This window comes from Pseudorca crassidens, chromosome 13 (genome assembly GCF_039906515.1).
Source record: "Pseudorca crassidens isolate mPseCra1 chromosome 13, mPseCra1.hap1, whole genome shotgun sequence".
Taxonomy (NCBI): Eukaryota; Metazoa; Chordata; class Mammalia; order Artiodactyla; family Delphinidae; genus Pseudorca; species Pseudorca crassidens.
This window is the reverse complement of record NC_090308.1, coordinates 76,828,443-76,848,549: the sequence shown is the minus strand read 5'-3', so window position 1 is coordinate 76,848,549 and position 20,107 is coordinate 76,828,443. Positions and strand designations below refer to the sequence as shown.

At 35.8% G+C, this 20,107-nt stretch overlaps 1 protein-coding gene across 3 annotated transcripts in view; it reads left to right on the top strand.

The window, feature by feature from the left end:
* The window catches only part of MYO6 (myosin VI), a 142,960-nt gene that overhangs the window by 102,713 nt on the left and 20,140 nt on the right, over nt 1–20,107 (top strand). For all 3 annotated transcript variants that reach the window (XM_067702740.1, XM_067702738.1, XM_067702739.1), the window contains exons 17-27: nt 589–684; nt 961–1,134; nt 4,503–4,541; nt 6,590–6,683; nt 12,703–12,833; nt 12,921–12,998; nt 14,803–14,932; nt 16,652–16,742; nt 17,449–17,599; nt 19,087–19,295; nt 19,958–20,036. In XM_067702740.1, coding sequence (XP_067558841.1) covers nt 589–684; nt 961–1,134; nt 4,503–4,541; nt 6,590–6,683; nt 12,703–12,833; nt 12,921–12,998; nt 14,803–14,932; nt 16,652–16,742; nt 17,449–17,599; nt 19,087–19,295; nt 19,958–20,036 — 1,272 coding nt within the window. The remainder of the gene's footprint in view (nt 1–588; nt 685–960; nt 1,135–4,502; nt 4,542–6,589; nt 6,684–12,702; nt 12,834–12,920; nt 12,999–14,802; nt 14,933–16,651; nt 16,743–17,448; nt 17,600–19,086; nt 19,296–19,957; nt 20,037–20,107) is intronic.

Below are 20,107 nucleotides of genomic sequence, written 5' to 3'. Positions count from 1 at the left end.
GACCTTGGCAACACCTAGGAATCACCTGATGTAAATGGTGTAAGAGGCTTAAAAGTTCTCCTGCTGATTCTAGTTCAGCAGCCAAGCTCAGGATCCACCACTTTAAACATAGGCATTTAACTTTACAAACCTCTGGTCCTTTTTTCTTTCCTAAGAGATTATAACCAAAAATGTATGCTAGATTTTACTGGTACTTTAAGGCTTATTTAAAAAGCAGTATAATTATATAAAGTATGAAAACTCCCGTTATAATTTTAAGTATTTCACATGCCAGATGTTTCCTAAAGGAAGTTGTGTAGTGTATATATATATATATATATATTTTTTTTTTTTTTTTTTTTTTTTTGCGGTACGCGGGCCTCTCACCGTTGTGGCCTCTCCCGCTGCGGAGCACAGGCTCCGGACGCACAGGCTCAGCGGCCATGGCTCACGGGCCCAGCCGCTCCGCGGCATGTGGGATCTTCCCGGACCGGGGCACGAACCCGTGTCCCCTGCATCAGCAGGCGGACTCAACCACTGCACCACCAGGGAAGCCCTGTGTAGTATATTTTTGATAATTTAATAACTGGTGTGTGTATCATTTTTCAGATTCCTAGGAAGTCTAAGCTGGCAGTTCACAGGAACATCAGAGATGACGAAGGCTTCATCATCAGGCATTTCGCAGGGGCGGTGTGCTATGAAACAGTGAGTATAACTTTCACCGGGAGAAAACCATTTGATGTTGAAGCTGCGCTGTGCAGTGTGGTAACATCTAGCCACATCTGGCTATTTAAAGTTAAATAAAATTTAAAATTCAGTTCCTCAGTACACCGGCCACATTTCACGTGCTTGCTGTCCCCACTGCCTGGTGGTGGCGATATTGGATTTCCGCAACCTCAGAACAGTCCTATTGGACACCACCGTGGTAAGGAATATTATCACAAGATGGACCGAATCATTCCTGTTTGCTTTATTTTTCAGACTCAATTTGTGGAAAAAAATAATGACGCTTTACATATGTCTCTTGAGTCCTTAATATGTGAATCCAGGGATAAATTTATCCGGGAATTATTTGAATCATCCACAAATAACAACAAAGACACTAAACAAAAAGCAGGAAAACTTAGCTTCATCAGTGTGGGAAACAAGTTTAAGGTATTTGTGCTAAATGTATTACTTGAATTTTTTTCTTACTGCATTAAAATTGTAATTGTTTTATACTCTACAGTGGATAGTGTAGATCACTGTGAGAAATCCCACGAGTGAGATTCAAGAGCAGTCCCTGAACTGTTGATGTTTGTATGCAGAATAACATAAGATAGGCATAGTAATTGACCATACGGAAACCTGGTAATTTTACGAACGTGCTCTTTCTTGTTTCTTTAACATGTCTGATTGCTTCTCCTCATGTTCTTGCTTCTGTTTACTGTCTGGTTGACCTTCAAACCTTCTCTTTCCCATGTGTTTTCTGTTTCCTTCCTCATTCAACAGTTTTGTTTTAGCTGGAGTAGTCCAGCTCCAGATGGCTAGAGGGGACTAGTTGAGTTGAGAGAGGAAAAGCAGGCACTGCCAGGGCCTTCAGGTAAATGATCACCTTCGTGGACTCCTACTTACAGAGTGGCTGCCGTGTTAAAAAGAGCCCAGCTCGAGTTAACGATTTCATTTTGTGATTCATTTTTAATGTGTTTTCTCTCATAGTGCATTTTGGGTGTGCATATTACACTAAAATTTGATTAAAGCTTCTAAGAACTTCTGTAAAAGATAAATGCTTTGTGTGGCAGACCCTTCAAATTGCTTATTTGACGTTGAAGAACACTTCATTTGTTTCATTAATTTCGGATCAGGAATTTATTCTTTGGGGTCTGATAAGGAATTGTCACATGATGTGCCTTAGAAATGCAACACTGCTATTTGGTTCTAATTGCTGAGTACTTTGCATAGAAAAAGATAATTTAAAAACTTTGTGCCATGTTTAATGAATAAAAAATTATAATAAATCAAAAGATTTATTATAAAAGATAATAAGATCAAAGAAATAGATCAAAGATCAAAGAAATGGAATTAATTTCTCTCTTATACATTTCCACAAAGTCTTTTTGTTCTGTTTACAAGAAAACTACATAGGCCTTTCATTATGTGTACTTCAAATATTAAAAATGTTGTAATTAGGAACAATATTTAAGACTCAGAATACTAGGATACTAACAGTGTAAGCTTCCTGAAATCCCTTGTGGATTGAAATGGGCTCTAAATAACTAACTTGATAAAATCATGTTTATAAAACAAAAGCTGAAACATAGATATAGGAGAATTCCGCTTATAACACATTTTTTCAAGGAACTGAATAAAAAGTTTTAAACTTTATTGTAAGTTATATTCATTAATTATGAGCTTCTTCTTCTCTTGACAATACTCTTTCTCTTATTTGGATATTCTTAGATTCTTAAATAGACATCATGGTAACAGATTGGTTTAAAATAGTACATTAGCCTGAATGAAACAGATATCATTTATTAAGTATTTTCCTAGTGTGATATAGTAGTATTGCTGGCAAGAACATACTTGAAATTTTAGACAGTATAAATAAAATAAAAAACATTCTTAAAATTCTTTGGACTAAGGTATTTTATGTTGAGACTTTAAGTGCCTTAAAATTGCTTATATGCAATACAATGTATTTTGCCCATCAAACTGCTTGAAAACTGTAACTAAAAGATGTAACATTGTTAATAATAAAATTTCAAAATGTTTTTATTGAAATACTTTGAAATGAAATATTAGTAGTAATTCTTATTTTTAAATATAGTAGAATAGCTCATTAAATTCAAATTCAAGTTATGGGAGGCAGTAAAACAACACAGGCTAGCATTTACAGTAATACTTCAGTTATCGAACATGACCGAGAATCAGAAGTTTTCCACTGAAAAGTGACATTTTCAGGTTATTGAAGTAGAACTCTTTTACTATTAGTGTTTTAGAAAAAGTAATTCTTTTTGATGAAAATCATATTCTTTTATTATATACATGAATAATTGTATGCTTTGAAATAAAAATAAAATACAAGTAAAGCATGCGTTGCATCAGGCTATTATGCCTTTTGGTCTTTGACCGCTGTTCTTTGGTAATTGACGTTCTTCCCTCTTCTCTCAGATGCTATAGTTTATTCTTGCTGCTTCTACTGACTTAACTTTTTGTCCATTTTTTTGGACGAATACTGTGCTATGGATTAGGAAGCATGGGCTTTGTCACAGTTGTTTTCTTTCCAAATTAGTGGCTCTTACCCTTGCTTTTCATTTGTGTGCTGGTCTAGACTGGTTGAGGTTGTCAGAACTCTGTCAAGCAGATCAGTGGGGTATGACTGTATTTTTTTAATCCAGTGAGAAATTCACTCCGTTTTTATAACTTAAGCCTATAATGTCTGAAGTGTACTGTAGCATCACGCTTAAGAGAATGAGCCTTGGTGTTAGGTCCTTGTTGGAGTCTTGGTTTTGCCATTACTAGCTCCCTGATCTTGGCAAGTGATTTATCTCTCTGGGCCTCAATGTTTTCACCTGTAAAATGAGTCTACTAATATATCCTTAATTAGAGTTGTGGTGTGGATTAAACATGATAATGCCCGTGAAAAGCTTTGAGCAGTGTCTGACTCATAGAAAGCATTCAGTAAAGTATACCTATTATTATTATTAAGTATAGCTGTGATTGAATAAATATGTTAATTGAAGAATTAATTAGTTAATTTCTCTTTTGTTAAGTAGTACAATAAGCATCCCGGTATAAAATCAGCATAACAATTTAAATAATTTACTTTGCAGAGAAGTAAAGCAAATGCATGATTTTAATGTACTGAACCAGAGTACATTAAAATCACTTAATATTATTAAGCAAAGGAAAGGTCCGTAACTACTTGTACTGTCCATTGTGAAACTTTTTCTTGAGAAAATTGTCCTAGCCTTTAAAAATAATTGAAATGTGAAGTTTTAAAATAGTAGAGAGGGTTTCTACAGGTAGGCAGGTCAGTTTCATTTATGAAAGGTGTTATATAAAACAACCCTAATACATAGCATTAGTGTATATTTTAAACACGTTTTCATTCTTAATGGAGCGTGACACAAGCTACACCCAGCTTGCCACGAGTTCACATACTGCTCCGTTGATCCCTTATTGAATGCATCCCCAGCATTTTCATTTACTTCTTGCATTGCCTGTATACCTTTTCCTTATTCACCCCACCTGCAAGTGTGCATGTATGTTTTCTAGTATTGCTAATTTTCAGTCTTTTAATTGTATAAGTTCTGTATAAGTAAAATAAGTTATTGTCCTTGGCATCATATATTAGCCATACATTTCTGCATGTTACTATCTGTTAAAGAGATTGTGTACCAGAAGCTGTTAAATTGTAATGTGTTATATATATCAGTGTTATTGCATGTTATTTTATTCTAATGTTGAAAAGCTAATATTTACTTATGGTATTACGTACTTTTGCTCTTTGAAATAATGAAGTGATTTCCTTTCTTCTACAGACACAGTTAAATTTGCTTCTGGATAAACTTCGAAGTACTGTGAGTACACTTAAAAAAAAAACCCACAGGGTTTTTTGTTTTTTTGTTGTTGTTGTTTTTTCCGGCTGTGCCGCAAGGCACGTGGGATCTCAGTTCCCCCACCAGGGATTGAACCTGTGCCCCCTGCACTGGAAGTTCCGAGTCTTAACCACTGGACTGCCAGGGAAGTCTTCAAAAACAGGGTTTTTAAATGGTCCTCTTAAAGTATTATTAGTAATTACTCAAATAAGCACAGTAAACCTGGAATAATTAGAAATTCATTTTAAACCAAATTTCATCATTAAAAAAATCAGTTTTTAAAATGGTTGTCATTTTGGTTAGTTTTTTTCTGAAGAAGGGTCAAATATATATGTGCAGTCAAATTGTTTTATAAATATATAGAATTCTCTGAATGTTATTAAGATTATCCTGTAGCTTCGGGAAAGTGAAAATAATTAGTTATCATAGGGAAGGAAAATGTATTTTTTAGGATTAAAGATAACACATATAATTCATTTTCATTTTATTACTCTGGTGGTAACATTCTCTAACATGACAGTGCTGATATGGAAAAAAATGGACATAGTATTTTTATGCCCTATTATAGTGGCAATATTTCCTAGGAGCCTTTTTATTAACTAGACATTTTAATTCTCTCTGTTTTTTAAAGAAAAATTCACCATAGAAAGAAATTTGATACGTGGGTTATATAAATGAGGCATGATTTCAAGAGAAGACTTATTTTTTAAGCAAATCCACAGAACTTAACTGATTACTCTTTTCATGTAGTCATTTGAAAGCCAAATATTTATTGTCTCTGTGCTATTATTGCTTAACTTATTGTTAGATTTGTTTTGAAACCATTAAGAAATTCTTTTAACTATCCTCATTGTTTGCAAATATTTCTCTCTTAAGGACAGACCTTTCAAAACCAAGTCTGATGAGGAGGTATTTTATTTTTATCACCCAAATATAATGCTACTGTAAAATGATTAGGTTATATTTGTGATTTTTAAAAAAGGCATTTCTAAAAAGTGTTTGCAGTGAGCATCATTGTTGACATTAACTATTCAGTTTTGCAAGGTGGCTACTTGGAAGCAAAGCTGTTATTTGGATGTTTAGTGTATTAGCTTCAGTTCCCAACAGTTTCACTGGGTACATAGCAGTATTGTCTCTGTCTCATTCAGCAAAAATCTGATAACGGATTGTAAATGAATGCCTTTAAGCTTTTTAAAATACATATCGTTTAACAAACAAAACTTTAAAATGTGCAGTGGTGCAGCTCAGGGACCTACTGTATGTTTTTAAAATAGAATGATGAGAAAGATTGACTTTTTTTTTTTTTTTTTTAGCACTTTGGCCTAAATTTTAAGAGGCATAATTTTATGCCATCTTGTCATAGGGCAATTTTCTTATCACAGAAACACAGCATATAAATATATTTAAATGTAGAATAAAATCACATGTATGTCATGCTGTGAAATGTATTGTTTAAATATGTTGAAATATTTTACTAGGAGAGACTTTTCTTTTTACAGTAACGGTTTTTTGGCACTCAAATCTAAAATGTATTTTTCTAATATTAGTATATAAATGCTTTACATTATAAAAGTATGCTAATGGTCTTAAGTTCCTTAGTGATTATTTTAAAAGAGGTTCAGGGCTTCCCTGGTGGCACAGTGGTTGAGAATCTGCCTGCCAATGCAGGGGACACGGGTTCAAGCCCTGCTCTGGGAAGATCCCACATGCCGCGGAGCAACTGGGCCCGTGAGCCACAACTACTGAGCCTGCGCATCTGGAACCTGTGCTCTGCAACAAGAGAGGCCACGATAGTGAGAGGCCTGTGCACCGCGATGAAGAGTGGCTCCCACTTGCCGCAACTAGAGAAAGCCCTCGCACAGAAACGAAGACCCAACACAGCCAAGGATAAATAAATTAATTAATTAATTTTTAAAAAAAAGAGGTTCAGAAGTTAATGATAATATGCTCTGAAAGTAGCTGGTATTCATAGAAATAGAAAAATAAGAATGCTATATGGATCATTTTTAAAAGTACCTTTATTATTCTAGGGAGCAAGCTTTATTCGTTGTATCAAGCCGAATTTAAAGATGACAAGCCACGACTTTGAAGGAGCTCAAATTTTGTCTCAACTTCAATGTTCAGGTATTTCTCTATTTTTGTAATCTATGTCGGGGTGTGTCGAGAGTCTTAGTTCAAATAAAATTTAATATATGCAGTGTTTTCAAATAATTCACAACTATCTTGATTATTTTTAAGTGTGGTAAGACTTTTATATTTCCTTTATTTATAAGAAAAGAAGGGCTAACAAATTATTTGAGCAGTATTGGCGTAGATGTTTTACATCATTGAGGTAAAATTTATAAAAACTCTTCAGCTGCGAACCCAGGTCTCCCTTCGTGGATGCTTTCCGTGGCCTTCTCAGTCCTGCAGCGGTTCGTTCCCACGTAACTGGGTCAGGCGGTGGGTTTTGGTGTCCTTTTTTTTTTAAAATTAATTAATTAATTAAATTTATTTTTACTTTTGTCTGTGTTGGATCTTCGTTGCTTGCGCAGGCTTTCTCTAGTTGTCGCGGTGAGCGGGGGCTACTCTTCGTTGCAGTGCGTGGGCCTCTCATTGCAGTGGCTTCTCTTGTCGCGGAGCACGGGCTCTAGGCATGCAGGCTTCAGTAGTTGCAGCACTGGGGCTCAGTAGTGACTCGCGAGCTCTAGAGTGCAGGCTCAGTAGTTGTGGCGCACAGGCTTAGTTGCTCTGTGGCATGTGGGATCTTCCCGGACCAGGGCTTGAACCCGTGTCCCCTGCATTGGCAGGCAGATTCTTAACCACTGTGCCACCAGGGAAGTCCGGTTTTGATGTCCTTGCTTCCCACTCCACTACTTGTAAAACAAAAGAAAAAAAAAATCAACACAATACCCTCGGCTTCTGTGGAACTTTTCTGCAGTTGGTTAAACTATCACTTTCTACCCCTCACCCGGCCACATTCTGCCCGTGCTTAGTCACCCAAGTCTTGGGCCCTGGACTCCCTGTTTTCCTTCCCCGTGCCCATCCTCCATCCCTCCCACACCACCCCTGCCTGTCCCGCTGATTCAGGCCTGGGACACTTCCGGAAACTCTCTTGCCTCCCCGACTCATCTTGCTTCTCTTAGAGGCGGATTTATTAGAAAGCTACTGGTCGCTTTAGCTTCAGGGTGGCTTATTTAAATGAGCTCCTATCAAAACCCTGAACCTGATTTTGTATGCTTTTGTAATTTCATACTTTTTTTCTTAAAGTGCCCTCCCCTAATTATATAAGCTTTGGGCTCCCCACAGCTACATCTACCCTTGACCCTTCTCACAAAACCTTAGCTGTTTGTGAATCTAATTTTGTCCTTTGTCCTCATCTGCACAGAGAAAGTAGGCAAGATAGATTGGCACTGTTACAAATTCATGATCACTAACCTTCAAAGGGCTCGCATTACCCGCCCCACCAAGTTTCCCTGGCCAGCAGGTTCTGTTTCTCCCCGGACCCGTCAGACCCACCCTGCTCTGCTCAAGTCTCCGAGCCTCTGCTAACAGGCAGCCTCACCTCTTTTTACTAAAAAGCTGAAAGCCTTACCTGTGTGCCACCAAACACTTCTTCTACCTGCACAACTGCCCTCCTGGTAGAAAGGAGGAAGTGCCTCTCTTCCTCATTGAGACTGTAGTTCTTTGGATCTATCCCTTCCTGCCTTTTCATTAATCCTCAGTATTGATGATCTGTATTGAAGCTCTGAGAGGGTTTCAATCCCATCGAAACCTCATCTTCACTCCCTCTCACTGACACTCCCGTCCAGCTGCCTCCCTATCTCTGGCCTCGCTTTCTTTTCTCCGGTTTTTGCTTTTCTCTCCAAGAATATTCTCTTCTTGCTTTCTCAGTGTCCTGCCTTCCACTTGCTCTTTAACCCGAGGGAATTCAGTTTCCAGCAAAATAATTCTTGATAAGGTTTCCGGTGATTCCCTTGACCCTGAATCACACCTTTCCTCAGACCCTCATCTCAGTGGAGTTCGGCAGCATTTGCCTCTACCCCATCCCCATAACATAGCCTTTCCTCAGCGCCTAAAACAGCCTGTGTCCCTGCCTCTCCTTTGAATTCTCTGGCCATTCCTGCCTCCTCTGCAGGGTCATCTTCTACCTAGATATTATTTGTTAGAGTTTTTTAAGCTCTGGGTTAGGCCTGTTCTCCTTCTCGCTCTTGATCAGTGCTGTTCGGTATAACTTTCCACGGAGGTGGACATATTCTATGCCTGTGTTGTCCAGTATGGTAGCCACTAGATACTTGTGGCTACTGAGCTCTTGAAATGTGACTAGTATGACTTAGGTACTGAATTTTTAATTTGTATTTAGTTTTAATTTTTAAAAATTTAAATATAAATAGTCCCATGTGGCTAGTGCAACTACAGAGCATGTGCCTAGCAACCGTCACACTGGACAACCTAGCTACATATTCTCAATATAAGTCTCCCCAAGGCCCTTTTATATGACCTAAAGAGTGTGTCTTTTACTCCTCCAGATTTACTGAGATATAATTGACATATAACATTGTGTAGGTCCAAGTTGTGCAATGTATTGATTTGATACGCTAATGTATTGTAAAAGGATTGCCACCATAGTGTTAGCTAAGAGTCCCATGAGGTAATATAATTACCATTGCTTGCTTGTTGTGAGAACATTTAAGGTCTACTCTCCTAGTAGGCAGTGAGCCTTAGTACTCCCTAATCCAAGCTGTCACCATCTTTCACCTGGCTTTTTGCTGAAGTTTCCTAAGTATTCTCCTCACGTCTGCTCGGTCTCTTCTTCACATACATCCAGAATTACTGCTTTACAACTCGAATCTGAGCACGTCTTTTTATTGCTTAAAATGCTGCAGTGGCTTCTGATTATGATTAGGGTAAAGAGAAGAGTCCTCGTAGCTTATGAGGCCCCATATGGTCTGGCCCGTGTGTCTATAACCTCCTCTGTTTTCTGTCTCTCCTCTCCATTCTCCAGTCACTCCGGCCTTTGCTTTAGTTCCTTAAATGCTCCGTATTCCCTCTGTTCATGGGGCCTGTGCACATGCTGCTTCCTGTATGAGAAGCTCTTATCTCCCCTTTGTCTTATTTTTCACATTTGCGCTTGGTTGTCATTTCTTTGTGAAAGCCTCCAACTAGGAAGGGGGCCTGAGTAAAGGGTGCCTAGCACCATCATTTCAGTCATAAATTTTATTTATTTTCTCCTTTCTCTAATCTGTAAACCTCTCGAGGGCAGAAACTGTGTCTGTTTTGGCTTGTATGCATGTTCCTGCTTCCTGGCAACGCAAAGCATCTACTAGACTTAGTAAATATTTGTTGAGCGAAATGCACAGTCTAGGAAATAAAAAGATTTATTTGTGACTAATTTTAACAAATACTAGAAAGTTAAATAAGTGATGTCTGTTTTATTCCTACATATGTATAGATGTATTTTTGTAATATTTTCTTCAGATCATTTTTACTTTGACTATTTTTCTCATTTGAATTTCTCTTTATGATTTGTTTAGCCTAATATAATGTCATTTATTTCCTTAGTGAGCATCCAGTGTCCTGGCAAGTCAAGTGTGTTTAGATTTAGCTATGTATACCATTAGATTAGCAGAGTGTGGGCTCACTGATGCTTTAGCTGGGATTCCTCTTTCAGTAAGCAGTGTATTTTAACATGTTAAGATCTGTTGGCAGTTTAATAGATGCCACCAATTCATAATAGTCTGATTTTTTTATAGTACTTATAATAGTAAAATGGCATAGAATTGGTTCCAGTTATGTGGCTAGGTAATGAGAAAAAGCAAAAAATACCAATGACTGGTGGAAAGAAAAATAATTACGAAGTTTTCTAAAAAAAAACAACATTTAAGATTTGATTTCTATAATACTTTGCCTTTCCATTTCTGTTTTTTTCTAATTTAAGGAGAATTAATTGAGGACAGCTTTTACTAAAGCGTCTATCTTCTGATCAGCCAACCCCAGGGCAAAGTGGGGGAAGGTGAGAGAAGGCAGGTCTTCTTTCTTTAACCTCGGGGCTCTGCTGCCCGTCTGTGGTAGCAAAGAGGGGTTCTGAGGATGACCAGCCAGGACTGCAAACCTGGCTCTTCACCAGACTCCCTGAGGAAGCTCTTCACCAAACTCCCCGAGGAAGAGCCAGGCCATGGGAATCTCTAGAAGGGAGAGTACTTGGTTTGGTGATTTTTACTTTTTTTAAGCATCAAAAGATCTTTAGTGTAAATTAGCTTCAAGTGTGGAGAAAGCAGCCGTAGACTTGGTAATTTGTTAAGCTCCATGAAATTCTTAGTGTACTTCAGTGAGCCTAGTTGTCTGCAGCTACAGGGCAAGCCAAGGGACTCAGAGGTTGGGATGCACACATTTCTAAGGGTACTTGTTTTTTTGATGTAAATAAAACGGGCAATAATTGTGACAATATCAACCAAACCTTACTTTTATTTCTCCAAGCAGAGCCAAAAACTAAATCTAGATCTGAACTCTCCATAGGAATAATTGCATTTATATGTTCCATTATATTAAATTTAATTTAATATTATGTTTAATTTAATACTAAACCTTGTTTAATTATAATACATATGTTATATATCATAGTATTATATATAAATTATCTATTGCATATAATATATATTTATCATATTTAAGTTATAATAGCTATATATGTTCACTGTAACAAAAATGAAATGGTACAGAATAATATAAGTAAAAAGAAGTCTCACTTCTCAGGGGTGACCATTTAACTCTGTGTCTTGGACATATTTTTCATACTTGTTAAACCTCTGCCCTGTTATTTTTAATAAATATATCATATTCTATCATATGGTTATAACATAATTTAATTGTTATTAAATTATTGGAATAACATAATTTAAAATATTTAAGTGATTTCTGTGTTTTCTATCACCAACAGTGACCCAGTGAACATGTAGAGACCTTCTCTGTGCATATCTTTGCCCACATACGTGACAAGTTGTAGGATAGATTCATCAAAGTGGAAAATAGTCAAAGGGATAGATATCTATTATTAACACTTAATATTTAATAATATAAATACATATTCCAAACTGCCATCTGAAATTGTTGCACTGGTTTACTCTCCCACTAAGAATGTATGTGCGTGTTTTCCTACACTGTCATCATCCCCAAGTACTATTGGGGTTTTACATCTTTGCCAGTCAGATAGGTTAAAATTCAAGCTGATTGCCTAGAGAGGCTATCTTTCCAATGAGACTATTTTAAAATAAAAATCCACTCATTTAAAAATATTTTATAATTTTATTTTGCTAGTTTGACTTTTTGACCAGCAGAAATTTATTTTGGTGTAAGGAGTGAGGTAAGGATCTGATGTTATTTTTGTTTTCTAAATGTCTAGCCATTTGTCCCTAACACTTTTTATTGAACAATCTTATTTTCTTCACTGATTTAAATAGTCCTGTAGACTGAAATCCAGGTCTTTCTATAAACAAAAGTCCTGGCATTATCCATAGTAGTTGAGCCTTTCCCTATTTTATGCTTTTCCTGATGTGAAAAGCTCACACTGACTCAAGGCTCAAATTAATCACGTAGTAGAGTTATACTGAATATAGGTAGTCATCCTATAGACGCTTTACCCCAGTAGACTAATTCCTTTGAGGGGTGAGTGAAAGGGGGTCTTTATAATGAGAAAGTGTGCTCTCCTCTCTTCTCCGTTTGCTTGAAGCACTGGTGAGAATCGGGGAATGTGTTTGACTTTGTGTTGGAGACTCTTACCGGGAATCTTGTTCCAAAAGCAACCTCGGGACTTGGAAAATAGCCTGATGCAGGTCTTTGCCTTGTATACCGCGATTGTGACACAAAGGGTTCCAGCAGAAAAAAAAGATACAAACTACATTTGAATTTTTTAGAGACCAGTCGTTTGTCTCTAGAAAATAGTTAGTCAAGCTAGTTTTAGATGAAATTTGGCTACAGTAGTTTTTAGGTGGTGGGTAAGCTGGGACATATTGAGTATAAGTATGATATTTTCTATGTAATATTTCATTGCTGATAATTTCTGTAAATTACCCATTTTAATTTATAAAATTCTTTGATCATTTGCAAGTTATCCTTGGACTTCTGCACAGTGATTGGCAGTAAAACTTCTGTTTGTTTATGAATGTAGGTATGGTGTCTGTTCTGGACTTGATGCAGGGTGGTTTCCCATCGCGAGCTTCATTTCACGAACTCTACAACATGTATAAAAAGTATATGCCAGATAAACTCGCAAGATTAGATCCAAGACTATTTTGTAAGGTACAAACACTACCTAAATTGAGATGTCTTAGCTATACACTGTCTTTCTTATTAATTCCTAATTGGCATTTAAATTTCATTTTTCAGGCTCTTTTTAAAGCTTTGGGCTTAAATGAAATCGACTACAAGTTTGGGTTAACAAAAGTATTTTTTAGACCTGGCAAGGTAAGTACATTTTTATTTTAAACTTTAACATAATTAATATGGATAGTCGGAGTCAGTGAATATTTTTAAGTGTTCAGTGATTTATGTTATTCTTAAAGAGCATGCATATGTGTATGATACACACAATTTTCCCACTGGTGAGAAGTTTACACTGTATAGTACTCTGTACAGGGTTTGTTTTTTTTTTTTTTTTTTTTTCAGCTTTGGAAGTATTGGAATCAGAGGATTGTTTAGTTGAATTTTTTACTTAAATAAGGGTTAACCTGAGATACTTCTGTTTTAAACAAGTTGAAAGCTTTTCTAAAACATATTCAGTCTTCAATAATTAAAAAATTCACAGCACTTTTGAGTCTTCATTGTGAGAATGAGATCTCTTAGAGCTTGATAGATGTGTAACATACAGAAAATTGGACTGGAATCTGTGCGGACTTTATCAAATCGTAGAAGGAATGACTGTATAAATACTTTTGTATGTAACATAATTTTCTTAGGCTACCCATAGTTTTAGTATTTACAGATTCTTGTACTAGTCCTGTACTAGGATACAAAATGGAGTTATAGAATATTTCATAACTAAATATATACAATACAGAAATACTTAAATGCTCTTCACAATCTGTTCATAATATTTTCACCATTCCTGACTTCTTTAATATTGATTGAATATTGCATTCTCATAATTTTAAACACAATTGTTATTATATAATAGACAACTATACTTGTTTGACTTAGCAGAATCGTTAATAAATATCTCTAGTTCCTTGAAGGCTAAATTAATCATAATAAGTAAATCTGATTTCACATCTTGGGGCATGAAATGAAATCTGTGTAATGCATTACCAAATGTATGCACTTTCCTGTGAATATTTTTACTGCAGAGAACTTATATGATCTCCTATAAAAGAAAAAAAGTTAAGAATATAAGTATTCATAGTTGGCTTAGCTGTAATCACACGTATTTATCATAAACTCAACATTTCTCATTTCAGGACTGTAGTAATTATTTTAGAATTAAGAGCTTGGTAGAGAAAGCACTTGGTCTTATTTGCCTCTAGAAAAATTAATCAGTCAGAAGGATACAGTGAAAGCGCAAGGCAGATTTTCAAAGATCTTTAATCTCATTATATTACCTTTAATTTAATTTCGATTATAAGAAGCTGTTATTTTGATAGATGTGTGACCTCTTCAATATACTGTAGTGGGATATTTGGTAAAGGATAGAAATCAATATGTAATTCGGTGGTAAATTGTGGAAATAATGCATTTTCTTATTTAATAACCTTGTAGATGTTTTATTCGTGTTGTGTGTCTCTTAGTAGCAGTTTCTTATCTCTGGCCAAAATAAAGGTGGGGATTGGGCGAGACACAGTAGTTGTGGTGGTACCTGATTTTATAGAGCTGACCTTCACTTCTCCAGTGATCTCAGAGTAAGGATGAGCCAGTTCAGAGAGACAGGAGACCTTTTTTCATTCTTTTTTCCATAAAACCTTTCAGCTAACCATCTGCAGTGGTCATTTAAGATTCTTTTTCTACTTTTCCTGTTGAGTCTGCTAACTAGCAGTGAGTAACCCCCGCAGCCCAACCACTGCAAAAAAGATCCTGGAAGAAGGAGGAGAAAGACAGCAAACTTCAGCCAAGTGTGCTTGGTTTGCTGTGTACCCCGCTGAGACGTGTCTGTGTAATAGGCTTGTGACCACTTCCAGAAAGCTAGATTTTGGATTTGAGTTACAGTTATTTTGTATCTCTCTGTGTGTTTAAACACATCTGTCTCTTGATACTGTTAGCCAATGACTTTATCTCCTAGTTTGCAGAATTTGACCAGATTATGAAGTCCGACCCTGACCACTTAGCAGAGCTGGTCAAGAGGGTCAATCACTGGCTCATCTGCAGTCGCTGGAAGAAGGTTCAGTGGTGCTCACTGTCTGTCATCAAACGTAGGTGTTTCCTTCCACTCCGAGATACGCAATTATTTTGGAAATGAACTGGTTTGTGGAATGTTATACATTTGTCTCAGTGGTGAGCGCTAGACAACAGGGACCGTGTTGCTTATTCATGCTGTGTCCCTGGTTCCTCCCCTAACGCCTTACATGTAGTATGTAATAAATTAGTACCTGTGCACTTTTCTTTTTTTTAAGTTTTTTGAGTGTATGATACTTACCTTCTTTAATCGCATGCATTATATGATAATTAATTTCATCACGACCTAAAAAAAACCCCAGCACTCACTATCTTGATTCGTCCCCCCTCCCCTCCTTTCCTCTCCCTTTCTCCCCTGCTCCCCACACCATACCCCAGTCTCTCAGACTAAAACCAGAACTTTTCTTTCCGCCCCCATGGCATCACCAGAATACACACGCTAAAAGTGTCCCAGTCGTAATTGTCTCTTCTTGTCCCTGAAATCATGCCAGTCAGCAAGCTCTGTTGATTCCCCCTCCAGACACTGTACATTCTTTACTCTTTATTGCCACTGCCTTACTGGAGCCCCTCTCCCCAGCCTGCATAGTAACTTCAGTGGCTCCCAAACTGGTTTTCCTGGCTTCCCAGACTTATCTTCCCAGAGTCTCTAACTAAAAGCCTTTGATTACAGCTTCCTTTAATAAAGGGCAAAGTCTAAAGTCTTAAAATATTGTAGCAACTACTTATCTCTGACCCAAAACAAGGATGAGGGACAGAATAATTTTGGGTTACCTGATGGTCTATAGCAAACCTTTAGTTGTAGGGAGTATCGTTAGTAACTTGATTGAATTTATAATCCCCCGCCCCAGCCATACCCTCCACAGTACCTGGAACAGTGCTAGGCACGTGAAGAGGATTCAGTACATTGCTGCTTATTAATAAAAAAAAATTCCTTTGACCTAATGAAAAGGAATTGTGCAAGCAACGTGCATGCTATCATGAGGTCTTTTGTTAGTCAATTGTGATATAAATAAAAACAAAACTATAATAATAAAAAGACAACAGAAGCTCTTCTCCCATCACTTTCCAAGTGAAATATGAACATACTTGTCACTATAGTTAAATGCCTTCAGCTTTAAACATTGCATTATGATGGAAAACATATTATATTAAAATTATTTCTACTGTACTGTTCATTTGTGGACTGTGTTGTGCAGTGGTCAAGTCAGTAAGTAGACAGGATCTTTGCAGCATGTTAATGGGGAACCTCTGAAAAAAACGTCTCCGGGTCAGATCAGTCTCGGATATCGACTAACTGAAGTTAAGTAGAGTCCTTTATTGTAGGATTCTTAGAGGCCTCACTCAGTATGTTCATTGTGAATCTCCAGAAGGAGGTGTAGCGCATAGCTTTTCCTGAGTTCATTTGACAGGTGAATCCTTTTTTCAAGACACGCCTGTTAACATTTCCTAGACCAATATTACCTAGGACAATTTGGGACGCATTAATGTAGCATAACAAGGAGGTAATATATTTAAAATGTACACCTAGCCATATACATGATATGCTTTTTATTTTAAGAAGTATAAAGAACTAAAGAAATGTTAAACTTGCCAGTTTTGATGTCTGATATAATATGTTCATCAAGATTTTGTGTTTCTTGAGAATTGCTTTGTGGAAATGAATGGTTTTTAAAAATCCTGTATGTCTGATTTAAACTAAATAATTTTCTGTCATTATATTTTCCTCTTACACATAGTGAAAAACAAAATAAAATATCGAGCTGAAGCCTGCATTAAAATGCAGAAAACTGTTCGAATGTGGCTTTGCAAAAGACGACACAAACCTCGGTAAGATGAATAGAGCCTAAAGAATCCAAAAAACCTATTTACCCTAATATAAAATGGCATAAAGTCATAATGAAGAGCAGTTTGCATACTCACAGAGTTTCCTTTTTTCTCATGTTCTTTGTAAAAGATGTATTAGTCTGTTATTCATGTTATTTATTGGACATTAGTTAATTAATTGCTTCATTAATTCATTACTTGCCTCATTCTATAAAAGGATTTGAAGTAGCTTAGAAAAATGTAAACGCTGTAAAAGGTTGAAAGAAGCTGTTTTATTCTGATTATTTTAGTGCCTTGAGTTTATTGATAAATGTCAAATTGACATTGTTTTTAAAAACATCTCATTAATATTTTGACCATAATTTTCAAGATTACCTGTAGGAATTATATTGTCTCACGTCAGTTTAGTCTTTATTTCTTATTTGATTCTACTCTTTTAAGTTTTTCTGTAATTTGAATTCTCAAATTTTTCAGTGCAAGTATAGAAGGCTTAAGTCTTGCTGACACACATTAATGTCATTCACATCCATATTTGATGATTCCTTTTACCCTCAACAAAAGATCTAAAAAAAGAGACTATTGAATAACATGAAAACAGAAGTGAAATACTCTGTTTAACAATATGTTTGGTAATTTATTAAAATGAAAAATCTGTCTGCAGCATTCAGTGGTGAAATTAAACTCTGATGAAGTGTTGTTATCTTTACAGCATTGATGGCCTGGTTAAGGTGGGCACGCTGAAGAAACGGCTTGATAAATTTAACGAAGTAGTAAGTGCATTGAAAGATGGAAAACCAGAGATGAATAAACAGGTCGAGGACCTTGAAGTTTCTATTGATGCTTTAATGGCCAAAATTAAGGTATGTAATTTTAATCCAAATGACTTTGACCTTTGAAAATAATTTTTAATACCTTTTGTTATTGGTATTGTCCTTTTTTTAAAGATACAAAATGTTACAGATGTTGAGTCTCAGAGATAAGTGATGCTCAACATATTATTTACTCTATATTTGAAAATTTTCATAGTAAAAAAAGAGAAGACAATTTTTGTGCAGTTCATCTGTTGCTAGGAAAGATTTTTCCAAAATACTAACTAAAATACTATACTCTGTTGGTAAGCTTTTGCAGAATCATTACTGAGAGAGGATTAATGCATATTAATTTTGTTTCATCTTTTTCTACTTTCAGAAACTAATTTTTAAATTATAAAAGTAATGTAATATTATTGAAAATCTGGAGAAAATCACCCCCAAATCCTTACCCCCCCACACGCTAACACATTGAACTATTATACTGTTGCATATTCCTCTCAATCTTAGTTTATATGTACATATTTTTGCATAGTTCTTATCATGTACATTTAATTTTGTATCCCTCTCCTTAAGTGCCTCATTCCTGTTATTCCGTTAGCTTCATATAGGCTAGATCATAAATTACTTAACTGTTATGAAGTAACAGTTTTCCTCCATATTTTGTAGCCAAAAAAAGGGGGCCTCTTTTTTTCGGTTTTGATTTCCATTTGATTACTAGTGGGACTGAAAATTTTTTCTGTGTGCTTGTTTGTTAGTTATATTCCATCTGTCTATTCATATCTTTTTCTGTTGTACTTTAGGATCTTAATGTTTTTCTCATCTACTTTCATAATTCAGTGCAATTATGTGGGATATAATACCTCAAAGCGAGGCTTTTACGATGTTTCTACAGATATTTTATGTAGACAATGATGAATCTTGGAGGAAGAATGGAGAAAGAAGTCAAGAGAAAAATGAAAATGCTTTGGATAGCCTTAGCTGATGTTGCAAATCTGTCAAGAGCCATCCCCATTTATGTGGTATTAAATCAATTAAAATCAACCCAGCCACATTTAAGAAAATCATCCATCAGTTTTGGGTGTAGTTGATAATTTCTTAAATATTCCTTAGGTATTATTTGAACACTATTGTTAAAGAGTAGTAAACTCTGGCAGAATTAGCTAATCATTCCTTAAAAAATAACTTTGAACTACAGTGTATTAGTCTGTGCACAGTACACCCTTAAATATTTGATTACTTGATTGATAGGAAATAGACGCAAATATTTGTGCATAGAGATAACTTTAAAAATTTTTTTGAATATTTAATATTTAAACAGTATGAAAAGATAATGGGCTTACTGCTTACCAGCTTTTCCAGTCTTTGTATATGTGCATGTTGGTTTTTTTTTCATTGTGGTGAAAACACATACCATTAAACTTACCATCTTAACCATTTGTTAAATGTACAGTTCAGTAGTGTTGAGTATATTCACATCGTTGTGCAACAGAAGAGATAACTTTTTAAGTACATGTCCATTGTTTTGTTTCTTTAAGTCCACCATGATGACAAGGGAACAAATACAGAACGAATATGATGCGCTAGTTAAAAGCTCAGAGGTCCTCCTCAGTGCATTACAGAAAAAAAAGCAGCAGGAAGAGGAAGCAGAAAGGCTGAGGCGTATCCAAGAAGAAATGGAAAAAGAAAGGAAAAGACGTGAAGAAGATGAACAACGTCGAAGAACGGAGGAGGAGGAAAGGCGGATGTAAGGGTTTATGTTGTCGCCTTGAGTTAGAAGCTGACAGGACAGTGAATTCTTTGTGTTGATGGTGGTCAATGAATATTCTTATTTTTAGAAGTCATATTCGTATTTTTAAATACTAGTTTTAGAATAAGTTTGAAAATGGAGAAAGTAAGCTCATTTTACAATCATAACATAAAATGATTCTAACTATAATCTGAATTTTGGTTAAACTCTTACACCTGAGGATTTCTTGAGTTCTTTTTAAAACTATGACTTTCATATTATTTTATAATCTAGGAAGAAGGTACTTCTTTTCTGCAGTTTAAAAACTGATGGCATTTTGGAAGATTGCCATAGTAGGGCAGACGGAAGGAATCTAAGATTGTCTAATTGGAGAAGGAGTAGAGAGAAGCAGTGTGATCAGGACCTTACAAGTAGCTTAGTAACCAAGTTAATCCAAAGATGTTAAAGGTTATGGAATATAATTGTATTTGTTTTGTTTCTGAAGAACTGCTGTCAGTAGAGTTAGATTTTATTTTATTTTTCAAAATAAGTTGATAATGTATATAAGCCAGGAGGTTATTTGACTTCCCATTTTGTAACCTTTATTAATAGTTAAATTTTCTTCTGAAGGATTTCTTGTTTTATATTAAATTTTTGAAGAGTATTCTGCTTTTTGGTAGGAAACTTGACATGGAAGCAAAGAGAAAGCAAGAAGAAGAAGAGAGAAAGAAAAGGGAAGATGATGAAAAACGTATTCAGGTCTGTACTCAGGAGGCAATCAGACTGAATTTCTAGCAAAATGAAATCTACAAAATTACAAAACAGAAGAT